Source organism: Aethalodelphis obliquidens, unplaced genomic scaffold (assembly GCF_003676395.1).
Source record: "Aethalodelphis obliquidens isolate GAN/ISIS:26980383/991018 unplaced genomic scaffold, ASM367639v1 scaffold87, whole genome shotgun sequence".
Taxonomy (NCBI): domain Eukaryota; kingdom Metazoa; phylum Chordata; class Mammalia; order Artiodactyla; family Delphinidae; genus Aethalodelphis; species Aethalodelphis obliquidens.
The window spans coordinates 6872165-6892067 of NW_020838031.1; the positions used below are offsets into that span (position 1 = coordinate 6872165).

Consider the following 19903-nt stretch of genomic DNA (forward strand, 5'->3'; position numbering starts at 1 on the left):
TACCAGAGGTGTTTCCTAGCTTGAAACAACATAGTTCACATTGTTGACAAAATATGGCAGGAATTTGTTTAGTCAACTAATCCTGCCAAGTAGCAAGTGTATATACAGTTTCAATTCGTAAGTCTAAAATCATGTGATTTGTTTTTTACTAGTTTTTTGAAAATTGGGGCAATATATATTACTTCACATTTTAATTTTTTTAATTGAAGTATAGTTGATTTACAATGTGTTAGTTTCAGATTTACATCAAAGTGATTTGTTGTTATATATATATATTCTTTTTCATATTCTTTTCCATTGTAGGTTACTACAGAATATTGAATATAGTTCCCTGTACTATACAGTAGCTCCTTGTTGTATATCTATTTTATATATAGTAGTGTGTGTATATTTAATATTTTTATATCACACTATTTCTAAATTTGTACTTTGTGAATGTGGCTTCTTGGGTAAGGAAAGAGGACAATAAAGATAGATGGAGGGGCTTCCCTGGTGGCGCAGTGGTTGGGAGTCCGCCTGCCGATGCAGGGGACAAGGGTTCGTGCCCCGGTCCGGGAGGATCCCACATGCCGCGGAGCGGCTGGGCCCGTGAGCCATGGCCGCTGAGCCTGCGCGTCCGGAGCCTGTGCTCCTCAACGGGAGAGGCCACGACAGTGAGAGGCCCAGGTACCAAAAAAAAAAAAAGATAGATGGAAAAGAAATTGATCCAACCAGAAATGATCCCTTCATCTCTGGAAGTCTAAGGCAATTATCTACAAATAATTAGTAACATCTCGTCTTGCAAACATTTTAGTGAGTTATAAACAATATTTTTTTAAAATGAAAAATTAGAGGGCTTCCCTGGTGGCGCAGTGGTTGGGAGTCCGCCTGCCAATGCAGGGGACACGGGTTCGTGCCCCGGTCCGGGAGGATCCTGCGTGCCGCGGAGCGGCTGGGCCCGTGAGCCGTGGCCGGCTGGGCCTGCGCGTCCAGAGCCTGTGCTCCGCGGCAGGAGAGGCCACAGCAGTGAGACGTCCGAGTACCGCAAAAAAAAAAAAAAAAAAAAAATGCTTCATGCATAACAAGAGTATCGTTTTGTGAAATTTTTGTTTCCATGATTTTAAGTACATATGTAACAAGTCACAATGTAAATGTATTTATTTTTAGTTTTAGTTTTTTGGCCGCACCGCATGGCTTGTGGGATATTAGTTCCCTGACCAGGGATCAAACCTGGGCCCTTGCGGTGAAAGCACGGAGTCCTAACCACTGGACTAAATTTAGGACTAAACCACTGGACTAAATACATTTAGGTTCCCTAAATGTATTTATTTCTTATTGTGGTTTACTTGATAAAAGTCTAAAAGGCACCACTGTAGTATCTGCTCTTTTAAAAAACAAACAAAAACAAAACAAGACAATCAAAATATTCCCTTTACCCCACTGCTTCCCTAGCCTCTGCACTTCTTTGCTCCTCTTCACAGCGACATTTCTTGAGATATTTATAGTCATTAGTCCCACTACTTCTTTACCTCACGTCTCAACGCACTTCAGAGTCAGTCCCCAATGACCTCCACGTTGCTAAATCTATTGGTTATTTCTGTGTTCCTTGACCTCTTAACACCACAACTGGTTGTTCTACTCTCTTGAAACACTTCCTTTCTTTGGTTGCTAAGACACATTTTCAGCAGGTCTCCATGGTCGCCTCTTCCCAGCCTCTTTTATTGTTTTGTTTTGTTTTTTAATCTCCCTAGGGCTCTGTCCTAGGTCAACTCCTCCATCTATCTACTCGCCCAGGTGACCTCATCCAATTCCATGACTTCATGTCATATAATTTCCCCCTCTTTTATTATGCTTAGCCATGCTGGTGGCCTCTCTGTGCCTGAACACACTAAATGTATTCTCTAGAGCCTTAGAGACTTTGCATTAGCTGTTCCCTCAGCTGAGAATGCTCTCCCCCAAGATCTTCATGTAGCTGCCTCCTTTCTTTTCTTTTCTTTTTTTAAATTGAAGTATGGCTGATTTACAATGTTGTGTTAGTTTCAGGTGTACAGCAAAGTGATTCATATACATATCCTTTTTCAGATTCTTTTCCATTATAGGTTATTATAAGATGTTCAATATAGTTCCCTGTGCTATACAGTAGGACCTTGTTGTTTATCTATTTTATATATAGTACTGTGTATCTGTTAATCCCAAACTCCTAATTTATCCCTCCCCCCTTTTCCCCTTTGGTAACCATAAATTTTTTTTCTATGTCTGTGAGTCTGTTTCTGTTTTGTAAATAAGTTCATTTGTATTATTTTTGTTAGATTCCACATAGAAGTGATATATTTGTCTTTCTCTGACTTACTTCACTTAGTATGATAATCTCTAGGTCCATCCATATTGCTGCAAATGGCATTATTTCATTCTTTTTTATGGCTGAGTAATCCATTGTATATATGAACCAGATCTTCTTTATCCATTCATCTGTCAGTGGACAGTTAGGTTGTCTCCATGTCTTGGCTATTGTAAATAGTGCTGCTATGAACTTTGGGGTGCATGTATCTTTTCAAATCAGAGTTTTTGTCTTTTCCAGATACATGCCCAGGAGTGAGATTGCTTGATCATATGGTAACTCTATTTTTAGTTTTTAAGAAACCTCCATACTGTTTTCCATAGTGGCTGCACCAATTCACATTGCCATCAACAGCGTAGGAGGGTTCCCTTTTCTCCATACCCTCTCCAGCGTTTGTTACTTGTGGACTTTTTGATGATGGCCATTCTGACTGGTGTGAGGTGATACCTCATTGTAGTTTTGATTTGCATTTCTCTTAGAGATGTTGAACATCTTTTCATGTGCCTGTTGGCCATCTGTATGTCTTCTTTAGAGAAATGTCTATTTCGGTCTTCTGCCCATTTTTTGATTGGGTTGTTGGGTTTTTTGTTTTTTTGATATTGAGCTGTTTATATATTTTGGAAATTAAGCCCTTGTCGGTGGCATTGTTTGCAAATATTTCTCCCACGCCATAAGCTGTCTTTTCCTTTTGGTTAGCTGTCTCCTTTCTTTCATTCACTACCAACTTAAACTTTACCTCTTTGGAGAAGTTTTCCTAGGCATGCAACTAATGTAGACACCCAAGTGCTCCCAATTATACATCATCCTATCTTTTTTTTTTTTTTTTTTTTTTTTCAGTACGCGGGCCCCTCTCACTGTTGTGGCCTCTCCCGTTGCGGAGCACAGGCTCCAGACGCGCAGGCTCAGCGGCCATGGCTCACAGGCCCAGCCGCTCCGCGGCATGTGGGATCCTCCCAGACCGGGGCACGAACCCGTGTCCCCTGCATCGGCAGGCGGACTCTCAACTACTGCGCCACCAGGGAAACGCCATCATCCTATCTTAATCTTCTCCGGAATGTATCACCATCTGTGTCCCCCACTGGATTAAGCACGATTGAAACAAGAACAGTCAAAACTCTCTGTCCGGGCTTTCCTGGTGGCGTAGTGGTTGAGAGTCCGCCTGCTGATGCAGGGGACGCAGGTTCGTGCCCCGGTCCGGGAAGATCCCACGTGCCGCGGAGCGGCTGGGCGTGTGAGCCATGGCCGCTGAGCCTGCGCGAATGGAGCCTGTGCTCCGCAACGGGAGAGGCCACAACAGTGAGAGGCCCGCGTACCGCAAAGAAACAAACAAACAAACAAAAAAACTCCCTGTCCTCATGGAGTTTGTAGTCTGGTGGATGAAGTAATATAAAATAAAAAGGTAAATAATGTAGCATATTAGAATGTGGTAAATGCTAGAGAGAAATAAAGCAAGAAAGAGTGATAGGGATTGTGTGTGTGTGTGTGTGTGTGTGTGTGTGTGTGTGTGTTTTGGGAGGGTGTTTGTAATTTTAAATACGGTGGTCAGGAAGGGCCTCACTAAGAATCGACATTACTCACTGTCATTACTCAATTTTAAGGAGGTAAAGGAAACATCACATGCAAAAGTTCTGAGCTGGGAGTGTGACAGGCAGGCGGTAAGAACACCACAAAGGCCAGTACGGTTGTTACAGAACAAGGGAGGAGGAATGTAGTAGGAAATGAAGTCAGAGCGTGTGGAGGTGGAGGCGGGTCATGAAGTGTAAGGACTTGGATCTTTACTCAAAGAACGAGCAAAAGCTAGTGGAAGGTTTGAGCAAAGTAACATTGTTTAGGCTGTGTTTCCCCATGATCTCTCTGACTGTTTTGTTGAGAACAGACTGCAGGGGGAAGGGTAAAAGCAGGGAGATCTGGGCTTCCCTGGTGGCGCAGTGGTTGGGAGTCCGCCTGCCGATGCAGGGGACACGGGTTCGTGCCCTGGTCCGGGAAGATCCCACATGCCGCGGAGCGGCTGGGCCCGTGAGCCATGGCCGCTGAACCTGCGCGTCTGGAGCCTGTGCTCCGCGATGGGAGGGGCCACAGCAATAAGAGGCCCGCGTACCGCAAAAAAAAAAAAGCAGGGAAATCAATGAAGAGGCTATTGTAATAATCCAAGGAAGAGGAGTGGGACTTCCGTATATTTATATCGCTTCTCTGCGTCTAGAGGGCCCGGCTCGGTACGGCAAATGTTACAAAGCCCTTTGTATACTTATCACTGTGCCTTGTCATGGCGGACATCGAGTACATACTTGTTGATTCTAAAAGATATAAAAAACATACGGAGCTCATTGAACAAAACCGGACCAACGAAGGGGTTTTTCTAAGATAAATTCTCTGGATGTGTGGATCTTTTAATCCAGAATTACTGCACCAATACAGGATTTCTGGCCCTTTTGCACAGTCCTATTTATACCTAAATTCTACTTACCAAAGAAGTGGAGCATTGATGTGTATTTATTTCAGCTTACTTTGTATGGGGGAGGTAACCAACCCAGGCAAAGTTGTGAAGACATTCAATTGCTCCTCACTTTATCAATAACCTATCATTTCAACCTAATATTTACAGAATGTCTACTTCATGCAAAGCATTACACTAGGCATTGGGGAATATTCACGACATCCTCTTCTCAATTTAAATTCGAGTTGGATAGATAAAACAACACACAGAAAGATAAGTACAAATCCCAGGCAGTGTATGTTAAGGGTTAAATACAGCTATTGAAGTTGGATCCCAAAGAGTGAAGCAAACTTGGAAAATGAATAGGAGAGCAAAGTAATAGGGAATCAGAATGTGAGTTCGATGGTATTGGGTGTGTAATGAATTTCTCAATTTAAATAAAAAATAATAAAACCCAAAGCTACAGAGGAGAAAGCCCAGAGTAGGGACACCAAAACATGTCTCTCAAAGGAAACGTGGATAAAAATCAAGTAGAGACAAGTAGGAAGATAAGAACTTTGTGATCCCTAACAGAAAACAAACTGTACCAGCTGTTCAAGGTAGCTTACATAACTTTATTTGTATTTCTCGCTGACGTTTTTTACAGCCAACAGGTCAAACTGGCAGTCATTATGGGCACTTGCCTGAAAAGTTGGTTATTTCTGAACATCTACCGTGCTCAGAATTGTGCTCTATACTGCTGACATTTCCCTCGGGGTAGTATATAACTTAGAAAACAACAACACACAAAATTGGCAGATAAGCCGCAGTGGCTGAAGTCCAAGTTAGACTCACTAGATAGGGGCTCCGGGCTGGACTCAGTCCAGCTATACTGAACCCATTTCCCCCCGCATTTTATTTACACCCAAAGGTGTGGCAAACAAAACACCGGGATGCCTCCAAGTCAGCTTCTCTTTTATTGCACTGTATGTACTATTTGGACTCTAACCCATGGCAGACAAGGAAGCAGACCTTGAGAAATACCTGGCACTGACCCCGCTGAGCCGGGCGACCAGGGAAGGTCACAGACGGCCCCTCTGGCCGCGTGGGCCCCTTTCGGCCATCACCGGGTCGAGGCGGGGCCTGTGCGAAGTCCACACCGGCCCTGGAGGCCGGGGACACGCGGGCCGAGGGAGCAGAAGGTCTCTCCTTCTCTCTTCCCCATTTCCCGGCCCCCCAACCCCGGCGGCGGGGCAGAGGCGGCCAGATCCACCCGGGAATTTTGGAAGCACACACTCTGCCCCCTCCCTCTCTGCTTGTCTCGCAGCAAGCCACTGGCGGTCCGAGTCCCCGAGGCCGTGCAGGGCGCCCCGCCGGGGGAGCGGCCAGCAGCGGACCAGCTACTAGCCCAGCGGAGCCGCCAGCGCGCCCCGCACGCAGACGCAAGGCCGACGGCGACGCCAGGGGCGCGCGAACCAGAAAATGGCGGCGGACTGACTCCTCTCGCTTCCCGTTCTCGCCCACGCACGCCCGGCCGGGAACCCGGACAACGCGCCGCGGCCGCAGAACAGCCTCCTACGCCGAGCGCGACGCCAGTCCCGGGGTGAGTCGGCGGGCGGTCGCGGCGGTGGGCTCGTCGGCCGAGGAGGGGATGCGGTGTTTCTGGCCCCGTGTCAGAGTCAGACGGGCGGGACCGGCTCCGGTAACCCTGTCGCGCGGGTCTTCACCGCGGAGGGTCGGGCTGGGCGGCTGGCAGTGCCCCGCGCGCTGCGACCCGGGAACGAGGGATGGTCGGGAGTCGCAGCCCTCGGGCAAACCGGCGCTGTCCCCGGAGGAAGCCCCGCTGTCGACCACCGCCTCGTCCGGTGCTGTCTTGGCTCGTGCGACCTCCTCGCCCGGGAGCGAGCGCCGCCTTCGCGCAGTGGAATCCGGGGACGTTTCTTTCTTGGTGTTTTAAATGACGGGTTCTTTAAATTTAATGACAGACCTCCGTGGCCCTCCCGGGCTCTGAACATCCTCTTTTGAGATGCAGAGTCATTTACTGCAGTGTGAAACGGTAGGAAACGTTTGTCCTCAGAATTGCAACAGCATCGTGATGGCTTCTTGGGAAGCGAACGAAGAGTTAATAACACCAGGACCCATGCCTGTGGATGTTTCTGGGAATGATTGGTTTCACGCGGGCCTGTGGCTTAAATTGGGTCACTCTCCACTAACGATGTAAATTATGAATGTGGCTGTGGCATCTCTGTATCCTTTGTTTTTGCTCTTGTTGATGCTTCCCGAGTTTGATGGAGCAAAAGTTTTGAGGTTTTGACTAATGTGTAAGTTAATAGATGGGGTTACATTTATAAACCAAGAGGGCTGCAGGGTTTTTGTTTTCCCAGCTTTATTGGGGTATATGTGACAAATAGAAATTGTATACATTTAGCGCATAAAACTTGATGTTTTGATTACACCCACTTATTTTCTTAATAGATCTTAGACCAGACATTAGGGGGACCAAAAATAAAATTAGGCAGACCAGGCTGAGTACTCTGATTAGGGTGTCACAAGCTGAAGTTCAGGTGTTATCCAGTTTGGGCTCTATTCTCTGGGGAAGAATCAACTTCCGGGATACTTTAGTTTGTTTTCCAGGTTTGTTTCCTTCTTGCAGTTTCCGTGTATGCCCACCCGCACTCCATCGAAATGCCACCAAGAATGTGTTGAATCTTTCTCAGGCTTCAAATCTCTGATTTCTTCTGCTACTGCATCTCTCAGGCTTCTTTGTTTATTAAGCGCTCATGTAATTACATTGGGCCCACCAGTTAATCCAGGACAATCGCCCTATCTTGACATCAGCTGATGTTAATTACACCTGCAAAATCCCTCTTGTGAGCCCATCTGACATTGTTCAAAATAGAGTAATGCCTGTCAAAGGCCACTATCATGTCTCTTTGAGACACCCAAGGACTGAAAAATTACTGAAGACAAAAAGTTACAGATTCTCAGAAGAACCACATCCTATAGAAACACAGCAAGCCAGAATACAACTGTGGGCCAAAATAGATGTGAACCCACCCGCTCTTTCCTGCACTTTGCCCTTTGAAACCCGTTAAAAGACTCAGACCGCCACCCTTCAGGGCCGATGCCACTCTATGTGTCTGGCCCCTTTCCTCCCTTGGAAAGTGAATAAAAACTTTCTTTTCTTCCCTTGTTAATACTTCTGTGAATTCTTTCACAACCTGCATCTGCTCAGCTAACACCTCTTGCTGTAACTTAACCACTCAGTTTATGTTACATCCAGGGTTGCAGATGCAGTTTTTTCTTAATAGAGAAAAAGTAATACATGTGATCAGTGCGTATTGCCCTTTGGTATAATGACAGAATCGGAGGAAGTAAAATGTAGGAAGCTTGAGTTTCATTTCTCTTTTGGTTCTGCTTAGTCTTCAAGTCTTCCCTGGAGCTGTTATATGTAGTACTGATGGGTACTTTTACCTTTAAAGCTTTTATCTTTTTTTTAGCCACATGGAAGTTAATATTTGAGGCATTGGATTTTTTTTTCCTTTTGACTTGTTTAATTTGGAGGAGGAAGAGCAATCCCTTCTACTAATAACAATAGATAAAACTTATAAAGCACGTACTATTCCATTGCTTTATTAATTCATTTAATCTGCAGAACAAACCTGTGAGGTGAATACTGTTATTCTCATTATACAGATGAGAAAAGTTAAATGAATATCTCAGATAGCTGTACAGGAGTATTTGCTATTATTTGATATAGTATTTTTTTTTTTTTTTTTTTTTTTTTGGTGGTACGCGGGCCTATCACTGTTGTGGCCTCTCCCGTTGCGGAGCGAAAGCTCTGGACGCACAGGCTCAGTGGCCATGACTTACGGGCCCAGCCGCTCTGCGGCATGTGGGATTTTCCCGGACCGGGGCACGAACCTGTGTCCCCTGCATCGGCAGGCGGACTCTCAACCACTGCGCCACCAGGGAAGCCCTGATATAGTATTTTAATAACAAATTTTTGTTTCTGTGTTTTTTGGCTGTGCCGCCTGGCTTGCGGGATCCCTGTACCCCGACCAGGGATTGAACACAGACCACAGCAGTGAAACCACTAGGCCACCAGGGAACTCCCAGTAATAAGTATTTTTAATAAATTTTCCAAATTAGAAGTTTTCTAATGATGTAGTTTTAAAATCAATATTTCCTGTACTCATAATCCAAAATTATTTAGTAAAGTACATTAGATAAGAACTGGAGTCAGATCTTTGTTATAGCATCCTGTTATTTGGTAAATATCAGTAAAATAATTTATGTACTTAAAAATAGTTATAAGAAGGGGCTTCCCTGGTGGCGCAGTGGTTGAGAGTCCGCCTGCCGATGCAGGGGACACGGGTTCGTGCTCCGGTCCGGGAAGATCCTGCATGCCGCGGAGTGGCTGGGCCCGTGAGCCATGGCCGCTGAGCCTGCGCGTCCGGAGCCTGTGCTCCGCAACGGGAGAGGCCACAACAGTAAGAGGCCCGCGTACGGCAAAAAAAAAAAAAAAAAAATAGTTATAAGAAAAATGGTGCTTATTTTCCTTTCCCTCTATTTTGATTTTACACAGGTCAGGTGCCTCAGTTTCAATCTGGGAATTCTTTAAATGAAACTTGTTTAAAATCTTAGACCATACCCAAAAGAGAGACCCCAGTCAACAGTAAGGTGGAAAAGAATGATGTTGTCCTTAAACAGTCTACAGAATGTCGTCTGTAACCCGGTAAGTAATTTCTATAAAACCACTTTTTGCCTATGCCAGGGTTGAGAGCAAGTCCAACTGGATAGTAATTATCCACTGCTGGGGGATAGGGGCAGAAGTAAAATTCAGTAAACATAAAGCACCTGCTATGTGGTGGGACTGCAGTGGGCCCTGACTGAAAACCAGATCCAGCCCTTGGAGCTCCACAGATGTTTAAGTTCCCTAGTCAGCCCTCCTCGGTACCCAAGGTTCTGCATCTGAGGATTCAGCCAACCGCCCATCAGGTGGTGTGTGTTTATTGAAAAAAATCTGAGTATAAGTGGATTCAAACCTGCACAGTTCAAACCTGTGTTGTTCAAGGGTCAACTGTATAAGACGATAAGACGTGTTATGAACGGAGAACTTGGGAGGACAGTGGAGGGAAGGCTCAGACCATCCTAAGACATAATTTTCAGGGGAAAGTGGATTTCTTTGTCTACACATTTTAATTTTCTTTTTAAATTAGACCTGTTCACGAGAAGTTAATTTCTCAGCTTTTCCCTCTGCCTTTCAAATCCTGCTTGGTAGTTGAGCAGGGGAATGTCAAAAGCCAGTGGTGAGATGGAGAATGAGGAAAACTAATGGTCACGTCCCAGCCTCAGGCTGGTCCAGGAACCCCTGAATGTAATTGCTGGAAATTTCAGTATACATCCTGGGAAGTAATGAACTTGTTCAGTTTCATGTGGTGTGAGAAACTTTAGAAATGTCTAGTTTCCATGTGTCTGAAGCTGAATCCTGAATTTAGGTCTGAGACAAAGTTGCTGCCGTTTTTTGTTTTTTCTTGTAAACCCTTTATAGGAGATTCTTGGTAAGGCTTCAAGTAAGGCTTTAAACCAGTCTTATTAGTGTAAGTGGATTCAATTTTTTGTTATTTACTTGTAGCTGTAGCTCTTTCTTTTCCCCCTAAGGTTTACTGTCATTGTGCAGGAATGAGGCTTAGAAGAAATAGCCTTCAATCGTAGTATGTTTAAAAAGGAAGACTTGATGAATTTGAAGTCAGCTAGACATTTAAAATAATTTTGCGCATCTTAAGAGTTAAAAACATCTCAAAGTTGTAGACTGACTTTCTGCGAAGATTTAAAAAAAAAAAAAACAACGCTGCCTGCCAAGGGGGACTGAAGTAATGTTGGTGCAAGCCAGGAGGCTTGGATGGTCGGGTTAATGCCCTTCAGCTCTGCCCTTCATCACAGAGATGTCTTATTTGAATGTTATTTAGAAAATAATTTTATAGCTTAAAATTCCTGCATGTCTTGGTATTAGAGTGTAATGATGATTCCTGTAATTTCTGGGGTTAGCACCCTCGACTACAGAGTTGAAACAAAAATCAGCTGACGTTTCATTTCCTGAGGACAGGGGCCTGCAGAAGTAGTGCTGCTTTCGAGCAGCAGCTGCATTCAGGGCTCCCGGTGGCCTTGTGCTGTTCTGAGGATAGGTCGTGATAACTTTCCAAAGTAAATATTTCGTTGCATTCTGGTTACTTTGTTAGTGATCAGTTCAACAACAGGGAAGTGTTTATTGAGTTTCTGCTATACTCTTTATTAAGCCTTGTGAAGACAGGGAACTGCCATCTTTCTGTTTTTATTTCTTAATGTTTCCAAAGTTTTGGTCCACATTTATTGCCTCTTATACCGTAAAATGTTAAATTTTAGTTCGTATAACCCTGCATACTATTCATTAATATCAGTAAAAAACTTAGCTTTAGGACACTTTTTTATTTTGAGAGCATGAAGTACAGAATGTGTCAATGATAAAGCTGAAGCCTCTTGCAAAATGATTTTTTAAATGAAATGCATAAAATCTTTTTGAATAACATAGTATGCTCTATTTACTTGTGTGATGTCGAAAGTGTAACTATTTTTTTAAAAAAGTGTAACTATTGTAACAATATATTCCAAAAACAAGCTGGATTACTTTGAGGATGTTGAATAGCATTCACAATGACTTTGTTTTAGTTTGGTTTGGGGCAGCTGCCAACCAGGTAAAACAGTGTTATTAAAATTAATTCAATAAAAATGACTTAAAATATATTTTAAAAATTGTGGTAGACAAATTCTGTCCATATAGATATATATATATTTTTTTGTGGTACGCGGGCCTCTCACTGTTGTGGCCTCTCCTGTTGCGGAGCACAGGCTCCGGACACGCAGGCTCAGCGGCCATGGCTTATGGGCCCAGCCGCTCCGCGGCATGTGGGATCCTCCCAGGCCGGGGCATGAACCCATGTCCCCTGCATCGGCAGGCAGACTCTCAACCACTGCGCCACCAGGGAAGCCCTCTCTCCATATTAACTCTTGGAAAAGATAAATTGTATAACTGGCCTGTGTAATTTTTTCCTACTTAGTATATTTCATTGACTAGTTCAGTTGATAGAATTCCAAGACTTAAAAAAGTCCGGCTCACTTTTCTTTTCCTTTTTTTAAAAAAATTAATTTATTTTATTTTATTTTTGGCTGCGTTGGGTCTTTGTTGCTGCACGTGGGCTTTCTCCAGTTGTGGCAAGCGAGGGCTACTCTTCGTTGCAGAGCACGGGCTTCTCATTGTGGTAGCTTCTCTTGTTGAGGAGCACGGGCTCTAGGTGCATGGGCTTCAGTAGTTGTGACACGCGGGCTCAGTAGTTGTGGCTCATGGGCTCTAGAGCACAGGCTCAGTAGTTGTGGTGCACAGGGTTAGTTGCTCCGCGGCATGTGGGATCTTCCTGGACCAGGGCTCGAACCTGTGTCCCCTGCATTGGCAGGTGGATTCTTAACCACTGCACCACCAGAGGAGCCCGGCTCAGTTTTCTTTCTGCTCAAATTGAGTGAATAATTTGGAAGACGGTATCTTCATACCAGAAATGCTCTCAGTGAAATCTCTTGTTTGGCAACTCAATATCTGCTTAAATATTTTATTATTGCTGTTTATAGAGTTAAAACGTGATTAAGTGTTAGTTGAGAAGTTATTTAGAAATTAAACCGATTGGTTGTCACTCCTAATTAACAAACCACTTATTAACATTAATCCCACCTGGCCCTGAAAAGCTCATCTGTTCCAATTTCCTTCAGAACCTTACTTCCACACTGATCCTTTTTTCCTTAGTATTCTAAGTACTTCCGTTTCTACCTTGCAATTTAACCTTACAAAACAAAACAATAAAATCTTTTCTTTTTAACCTCTGAAGGTCCTTCCCCGTCTTTGTTCCCTTGTTCTTCTTTTGCTGACTTACCTTTTTTGTTTTTTTAATATTTTATTTATTTTTTATTTTTAATTTTGGCTGTGTTGGGTCTTAGTTGCAGCACGCGGGATCTTTCGTTGTGGTGCGCGGGCTTCTCTCTAGTTGTGACTAGAGTTGTGTGGGTTTTCTCTCTCTAGTTGTGGGGCGCAGGCTCCAGAGCGTGTGGGCCTTGTAGTTTGTGGCACTCGGGCTTAGTTGCCCCACGGCACGTGGGACCTTAGCTCCCCCACCAGGGATCGAACCCGCGTGCCCTGCCTCAGGAGCCGGATTCTTTACCACTGGACCACCAGGGAAGTCCCTGACCTCCATCTTGAGAGAGTCGATTTCTGCTGCCTTAATTTCCTCACCATGGCTCTGCCCTCTGATTTTTTTTTTCTGAATCCTAATTCTTTTTTTTATTCTAATTTTATATTGGAGTACAGTTGATTTACAATGTTCTTTTAGTTTTAGGTATACAGCACAATGAATCAGTTTTACATATACACATATCTATTCTTTTTCAGATTCTTTTCCCACATAGGTTATTACAGAATATTGAGTAGAGTTCCCTGTGCTCTACAGTAGGTCCTTGTTGATTATCTATTTTATATATAATAGTGTGTATCTATTAATCCCAAGCGCCTAATTTATCCCTCCCTGCCCTCTGATTTTTTACTCTCTTAATTTCTTTATCAATCTTGTCTTCAGTGTCTGTCTTTATTTCTCTGATGTCTTTACTGACCAGAATATGAATACAGTTTGCATACAGTCTGCGTACATTTCTGCCCTCTCACCCAGGGTGAATCTCCAGCCCTCTTAGATGCCCTGCCAGGCCTTGAAGACTGTGAGTTCAAAATGAAACTCCCATCGTCCTTCCCAAACCAGCTTCCGTTTTGTGGTTTTCCATTTCGCTCAGTGTCCTTCCACGCTGTCAAGCCCCTAACAGTTTGAAGATAATCTGTCTTTAAAATTTTAAATTCATTGATGTCATCAAACTCAGTGGCTTTTCCTTTTTTATTATTATTTTAAAAGTATAAAGAAAATATGTGTAAATCATTTTTAAAAATTCAAGCAGTATTTAAGGGTTTCATTAAAACATGAATTTTGGGCTTCCCTGGTGGCGCAGTGGTTAAGAATCCGCCTGCCAATGCAGGGGACACGGGTTCAAGCCCTGGTCTGGGAAGATCCCACATGCTGCGGAGCAGCTAAGCCCATACGCCACAACTACTGAGCCTGTGCTCTAGAGCCCGTGTGCCACAGCTACTGAAGCCCATGTGCCTAGAGCCCGTGCTCTGCAACAAGAGAAGCCATCGCAATGAGAAGACCGTGCACTGCAACTAAGAGTAGCCCCTGCTCACTGCAACTAGAGAAAGCCCGTGCACAGCAACAAAAGACGCAACACAGCCTAAATAAATAATAAAATAAATAAATTTATTTAAAAAAAAACAAACATGAATTTTTCTTCTACCTGGTGCTCAGTTGCCCTCCCTAAAGGCAATCATTTCCTCCCAGATTTTTGTATATCCTTCCTGAGAATATGTGTGTTGTGTGTGCATGTGTTGTGTGTGTCACCTTTTGTATACCCTGTTTCTTTACATGCATGTATCATACCATATAAACTGCTATACCTTGCTTTTTTTCATTTAATACATTTTGCAGATACCAGCATGTTTAGAGTTTACTCACTTATTTTTAATGGCTGCATAATTTGTCCACTGTATGGAGGTACTGTAACTTATTTAACCAGTCCCCTGTTAAAGAGCTATTTCCTTTCATGATTGTATCCAGTGCTGTGCTGTACATCCTTGTAGATGCATCTTTCTGCACATGTGCTAGTATTTTACAGGATAAATCTGTAGAAGTGGAATCACTGGATCAGAGGGTATGATATCCATTTTAGTATCATTTGGGGGGGCAGCCGGGGGGATCTTCCTTATTTTTCCATGTTAAAGACATTGACAGTCCTCCAGTTTTTGAAATCAACTTCCTTGATACACCTGCCCTCTCTGATAGATCCTTCTCTCTTCTTTCTCTTCTCACCCCCTGCATCGAGGTCTCCCACACACCCTCAGTTTTGATGATTCACCAGCATAGAGTCATACCCATGGCTATGATATATCCCAGTGAAAGGATGTAAAGCAAAATCACAAAGGGAAAAGGCACATGGGGCGAAGTCCAGGGGGAAACAGCGTAGGATTTCAAGGGTATTCGGCCAGTGGAGTCACACACGATGGACTTAATCTCCCAGCAACTAGTTGTGACAGCACGTGTGAAATGTTCTTTACCAGGGAAGCTCATTAGGGACTCACTGCCCAGGGTTTTTATTGAGGGCTTGATGCGTAGATAGCGTCTGCCTAGCACATACCCAAACTCCAGACTCTAAACAGGAAAGCAGGTTTTTAGCATAAACCATAGTGTTTGCACAAACAGTTTAGGTGGGTAACCCACCCTTCTCACCTAGGGTGGTGGGTGCTCTCTCCAAATCCAAGTTCCTAGACAGCAGCTATGGGCCAGCCTTGGACGGAGGCCTTTCAAAGATAGCAGCCAGGTGTGCTGTGTTAACTCTTTCTGCACACCCCCTAATCTGACAGCCTTTGAGGCTTTGCTCCTGACTTTTCCTCTCTCTCAGTTTATCTAGTAGCTCTCATTGTACTTAGTAATCATCTCTACTCTGACTTCTGAGTCTTGGCCATTCACTTAATGTTGGTCCTGAGTGTTCCGCTCCTTTCAGTATGTTCCCTCTTAGATGTCCTGCCAACCCTTTACACTAAAAGTATTCCAAGCCAAACTCAGCATCTTCCCTCTGAAATCTTTCTTCCCCAGTGTTACCATTGTAGGTGGTGGCCCGGGATAGACAGCTTCCTTTGAAATAGCTCGTGTTTATCTCCTGCCTCCCCTTCCCCCTCAGTGTCTGCCACCATCAGCCTGGATTATGTCCTTATCTCCTTGTGCTAGGCTTCCCGGAAGGAGTCAGTCTCACAAATAATCCCCTGCCCTCCAGTGAATTTTACCCCCACTGGATTGTTGTTCCCAACCCCCGCTTTCCTTATGTCCTTCCAAAATCTGACCCTAACTCTGTCTGTCTTTAATTGCTCCCTTACTATTTACTGGCTCCCAGATACGTTTTGTCTTTTCCTGCCTCTCTGCTTTTGTAAACGGACATTTCTACCTGAACTGGCTTCCTTCTCCTCTCTGCCTAACCATATTCTTCCCAGCTCAAATCATACCTCGTTATAGACTTTGGCCACCTCAGTTATTATTGTTTATACATTTTTCTGAAGCATTTATTCGACACTTACTGCCCCATTTCTGTGGATGTTGAATTGGTCAGGGTTTGTGGTTGTAAACATGGAAGCCAACCCCTAATTTAAGCAGAAAAGAAATTTATTAAGTGATATCTATCAGCAGGCAGGACTGAAGAACCAGGCTTGTCAACTACAGCATCACAGACAACAGCCAAAATCAGGCTGCAGGGCTGTTCTAAGAGACGTCTGTCGCCACCACTGAACAAACGTGGTACTTCTTGCACTGGCGACACCACCGGTGCCACTGCTGCCTCTGACCCTAGATGTAGCTGCTGCCCCCTGGCCAGAGTGAATACTGCATGATTCTGGCTGCTGCTTGTCATGAGTCCTAACTCAGAGTCTGAGCTGGGGGTACTGATGGACAGATTTTCATCGTATGCTCTCGCCACAGTTCAGATGAGGTCTCATGTTTATAAGGTAGAGGATTTTCCACCTGTGGAAGGAGATTCCAATTTGAACCGCTAAACAGTGTCACATTTCCTCTCTAATCTTTCCATAGGTATCTGACTTCTTCCCAACTGTATCAGCTCCTCCCGGATGGACGGGACTCATACTTCTTTCCAGCTGCAGGCTACCTTAACATGACCCTGGTGTAGAGCAGACATTTAATGAATGACATAAAAAAGGCAAAGCAATATGAATCAGCTAGGATGTTTGGGCAGGTAACACCAAACCTAACTAGGGCTTAAGCTTACGGTATTGTCTCTAGTGTGTTCAGATCTGTACTTTATTGTTTTACATCAATTATTTTTGAAACAACAAAGCCTCAAAGCTTGGAGTTGCCTAGAAAACCACCCTTCTCCCTTTCCTCAGGAGCAATGTTTGTGAGTAAGTGAGTGGGCTGTCGGGCATTTGTTTCCTTCACATGGTACAAAAAAGTTGAGTATTGTTGATATAAGTTAGGGTACTTTCCTAAGTAGACAGCGTTAATATGGACAACTGAAACAGCAAATGGCCAAAGTTTGCAGCGCAGTTGTTTCTCAGACTGGAACAACTCATTAACAGTTGTAACAATCTATTAGCAGTGATGGGAATAGATGGTTGGTCTCAAAAAGCTCTTTGCACTTTGCTGTACAGCAGACATGGGGACAGCATTCTAAATCAACTATACTTAAAAAGAAAAACTCTCACCCTAAAGTTAAATATATAATAAAAAAAATCTGTGGTTATAAACATTATAAGTACTTATTATATAAATCTGGAAAATATACAACTATATGAAGAAGAAAATTAAAATGTCATCCCTCAAGAAAAGTGCTGTAATATTTTTGGCTTATCTCTTTTTTTTTAACATCTTTATTGGAGTATAATTGCCTTACAATGGTGTTAGTTTCTGCTTTTTAACAAAGTGAATCAGCTATACATATGTTCCCATATCTCTTCCTTCTTGCGTCTCCCTCCCTCCCACCCTCCCTATCCCACCCCTCTAGGTGGTCACAAAGCACCGAGCTGATCTCCGTATGCTATGCGGCTGCCTCCCACTAGCTATTTATTTTACGTTTTGTAGTGTATATATGTCCATGACACTCTCTCACTTTGTCACAGCTTACCCTTCCCCCTCCCCATATCCTCAAGTCCATGCTCTAGTAGATCTGTGTCTTTATTCCCGTCTTGCCCCTAGGTTCTTCATGACCTTTTTTTTTTTTCTTAGATTCCATATATATATGTGTTACCATATGGTATTTGTTTTTCTCTTTCTGACTTACTTCACTCTGTATGACAGACTCTAGGTCCATCCACCTCACTACAAATAACTCAATTTCGTTTCCTTTTATGGCTGAGTAATATTCCATTGTATATATGTGCCACATCTTCTTTATCCATTCATCTCTTGATGGACACTTAGGTTGCTTCCATGTCCTGGCGATTGTAAATAGAGCTGCAGTGAACATTTTGGTACATGACTTTTTGAATTATGGTTTTCTCAGGCCCAGTAGTGGGATTGCTGGGTCGTATGGTAGTTCTATTTTTAGTTTTTTAAGGAACCTCCATACTGTTCTCCATAGTGGCTGTATCAATTTACATTCCCACCAACAGTGCAAGAGTGTTCCCTTTCCTCCACACCCTCTCCAGCATTTATTTTTTCTAGATTTTTTGATGATGGCCATTCTGACCAGTGTGAGATGATATCTCATTGTAGTTTTGATTTGCATTTCTCTAATGATTAGTGATGTTGAGCATTCTTTCATGTGTTTGTTGGCAATCTGTATATCTCTTTGGAGAAATGTCTATTTAGGTCTTCTGCCCATTTTTGGATTGGGTTATTTGTTTTTTTGATATTGAGCTGCATGAGCTGCTTGTAAATTTTGAAGATTAATCCTTTGTCAGTTGCTTCATTTGCAAATATTTTCTCCCATTCTGATGGCTCTTTTGGTCTTGTTTATGGTTTCCTTTGCTGTGCAAAAGCTTTTAAGTTTCATTAGGTCCCATTTGTTTATTTTTGTTTTTATTTCCATTTCTCTAGGAGGTGGGTCAAAAAGGATCTTGCTGTGATTTATATCATAGAGTGTTCTGCCTATGTTTTCCTCTAAGAGTTTGATAGTGTCTGGCCTTACATTTAGGTCTTTAATCCATTTTGAGTTTATTTTTGTGTATGGTGTTACAGAGTGTTCTAATCTCATACTTTTATATGTACCTGTCCGGTTTTCCCAGCATCACTTATTGAAGAGGCTGTCTTTTCTCCACTGTATATTCTTGCCTCCTTTATCAAAGATAAGGTGACCATATGTGCGTGGGTTTATCTCTGGGCTTTCTGTTCTGTTCCATTGATCTATATTTCTGTTTTTGTGCCAGTACCATACCGTCTTGATTACTGTAGCTTTGTAGTATAGTCTGAAGTCAGGGAGCCTGATTCCTCCAGCTCCATTTTTTGTTCTCCAGATTGCTTTGGCTATTCAGGGTCTTTCGTGTTTCCATACAAATGGTGAAATTTTTTGTTCCAGTTCTGTGAAAAATGCCAGTGGTAGTTTGATAGGGATTGCATTAAATCTGTAGATTGCTTTGGGTAGTATAGTCAGTTTCACAATGTTGATTCTTCCAATCCAAGAACATGGTATCTCTTTCCATCTATTTGTATCACCTTTAATTTCTTTCATCAGTGTCTTATAATTTTCTGCATACAGGTCTTTTGTCTCCCTAGGTAGGTTTATTCCTAGATATTTTATTCTTTTTGTTGCAGTAGTAAATGGGAGTGTTTTCTTAATTTCACTTTCAGAGTTTTCATCATTCGTGTATAGGAATGCCAGAGATTTATGTGCATTAATTTTGAATCCTGCTACTTTACTGAATTCATTGATTAGCTCTAGTAGTTTTCTGGTAGCATCTTTAGGATTCTTTATGTATAGTATCATGTCATCTGCAAACAGTGACAGCTTTACTTTTTCTTTTCCAGTTTGCATTCCTTTTATTTCTTTTTCTTCTCTGATTGCTGTGGCTAAAACTTCCAAAACTATGTTGAATAATAGTGGTGCGAGTGGGCGACCTTGTCTTGTTCCTGATCTTAGTGGAAATGGTTTCAGTTTTTCACCATTGAGGATGATGTTGGCTGTGGGTTTGTCATATATGGCCTTTATTATGTTGAGGAAAGTTCCCTCTATGCCTACTTTCTGCAGGGTTTTTATCATAAATGGGTGTTGAATTTTGTTGAAAGCTTTCTCTGCATCGATGGAGATGATCATATGGTTTTTCTCCTCCAGTTTGTTAATATGGTGTATCACATTGATTGATTTGCGTATATTGAAGAATCCTTGCATTCCTGGAATAAACCCCACTGATCATGGTGTGTGATACTTTTAATGTACTGTTGGATTCTGTTTGCTAGTATTTTGTTGAGGATTTTTGCATCTATGTTCATCAGTGATATTGGCCTGCAGTTTTCTTTCTTTGTGACATCTTTGTCTGGTTTTGGTATCAGGGTGATGGT

General features: G+C 43.0%; 1 protein-coding gene across 7 annotated transcripts in view; it reads left to right on the forward strand.

Moving 5' to 3' along the window:
• Nucleotides 1-6227: 6227 nt before the first annotated feature.
• LGALS8 (galectin 8) overlaps nt 6228-19903 on the forward strand; it is a 37114-nt gene continuing 23438 nt past the window's right edge. For 3 of the 7 annotated variants that reach the window (XM_027094009.1, XM_027094004.1, XM_027094007.1), the window contains exons 1-3: nt 6228-6333; nt 9319-9468; nt 16481-16643. Coding sequence is in view for 5 of the 7 variants with exons in the window: in XM_027094004.1 (XP_026949805.1) it covers nt 16590-16643 (54 nt within the window). In the remaining 2 variants the exon portion in view is untranslated. Of the gene's footprint in view, nt 6334-6417; nt 6433-9318; nt 9469-16480; nt 16644-19903 lie in introns of those variants that run through there. The other 4 variants (XM_027094006.1, XM_027094008.1, XM_027094005.1 and 1 more) reach the window with 3 other exon arrangements.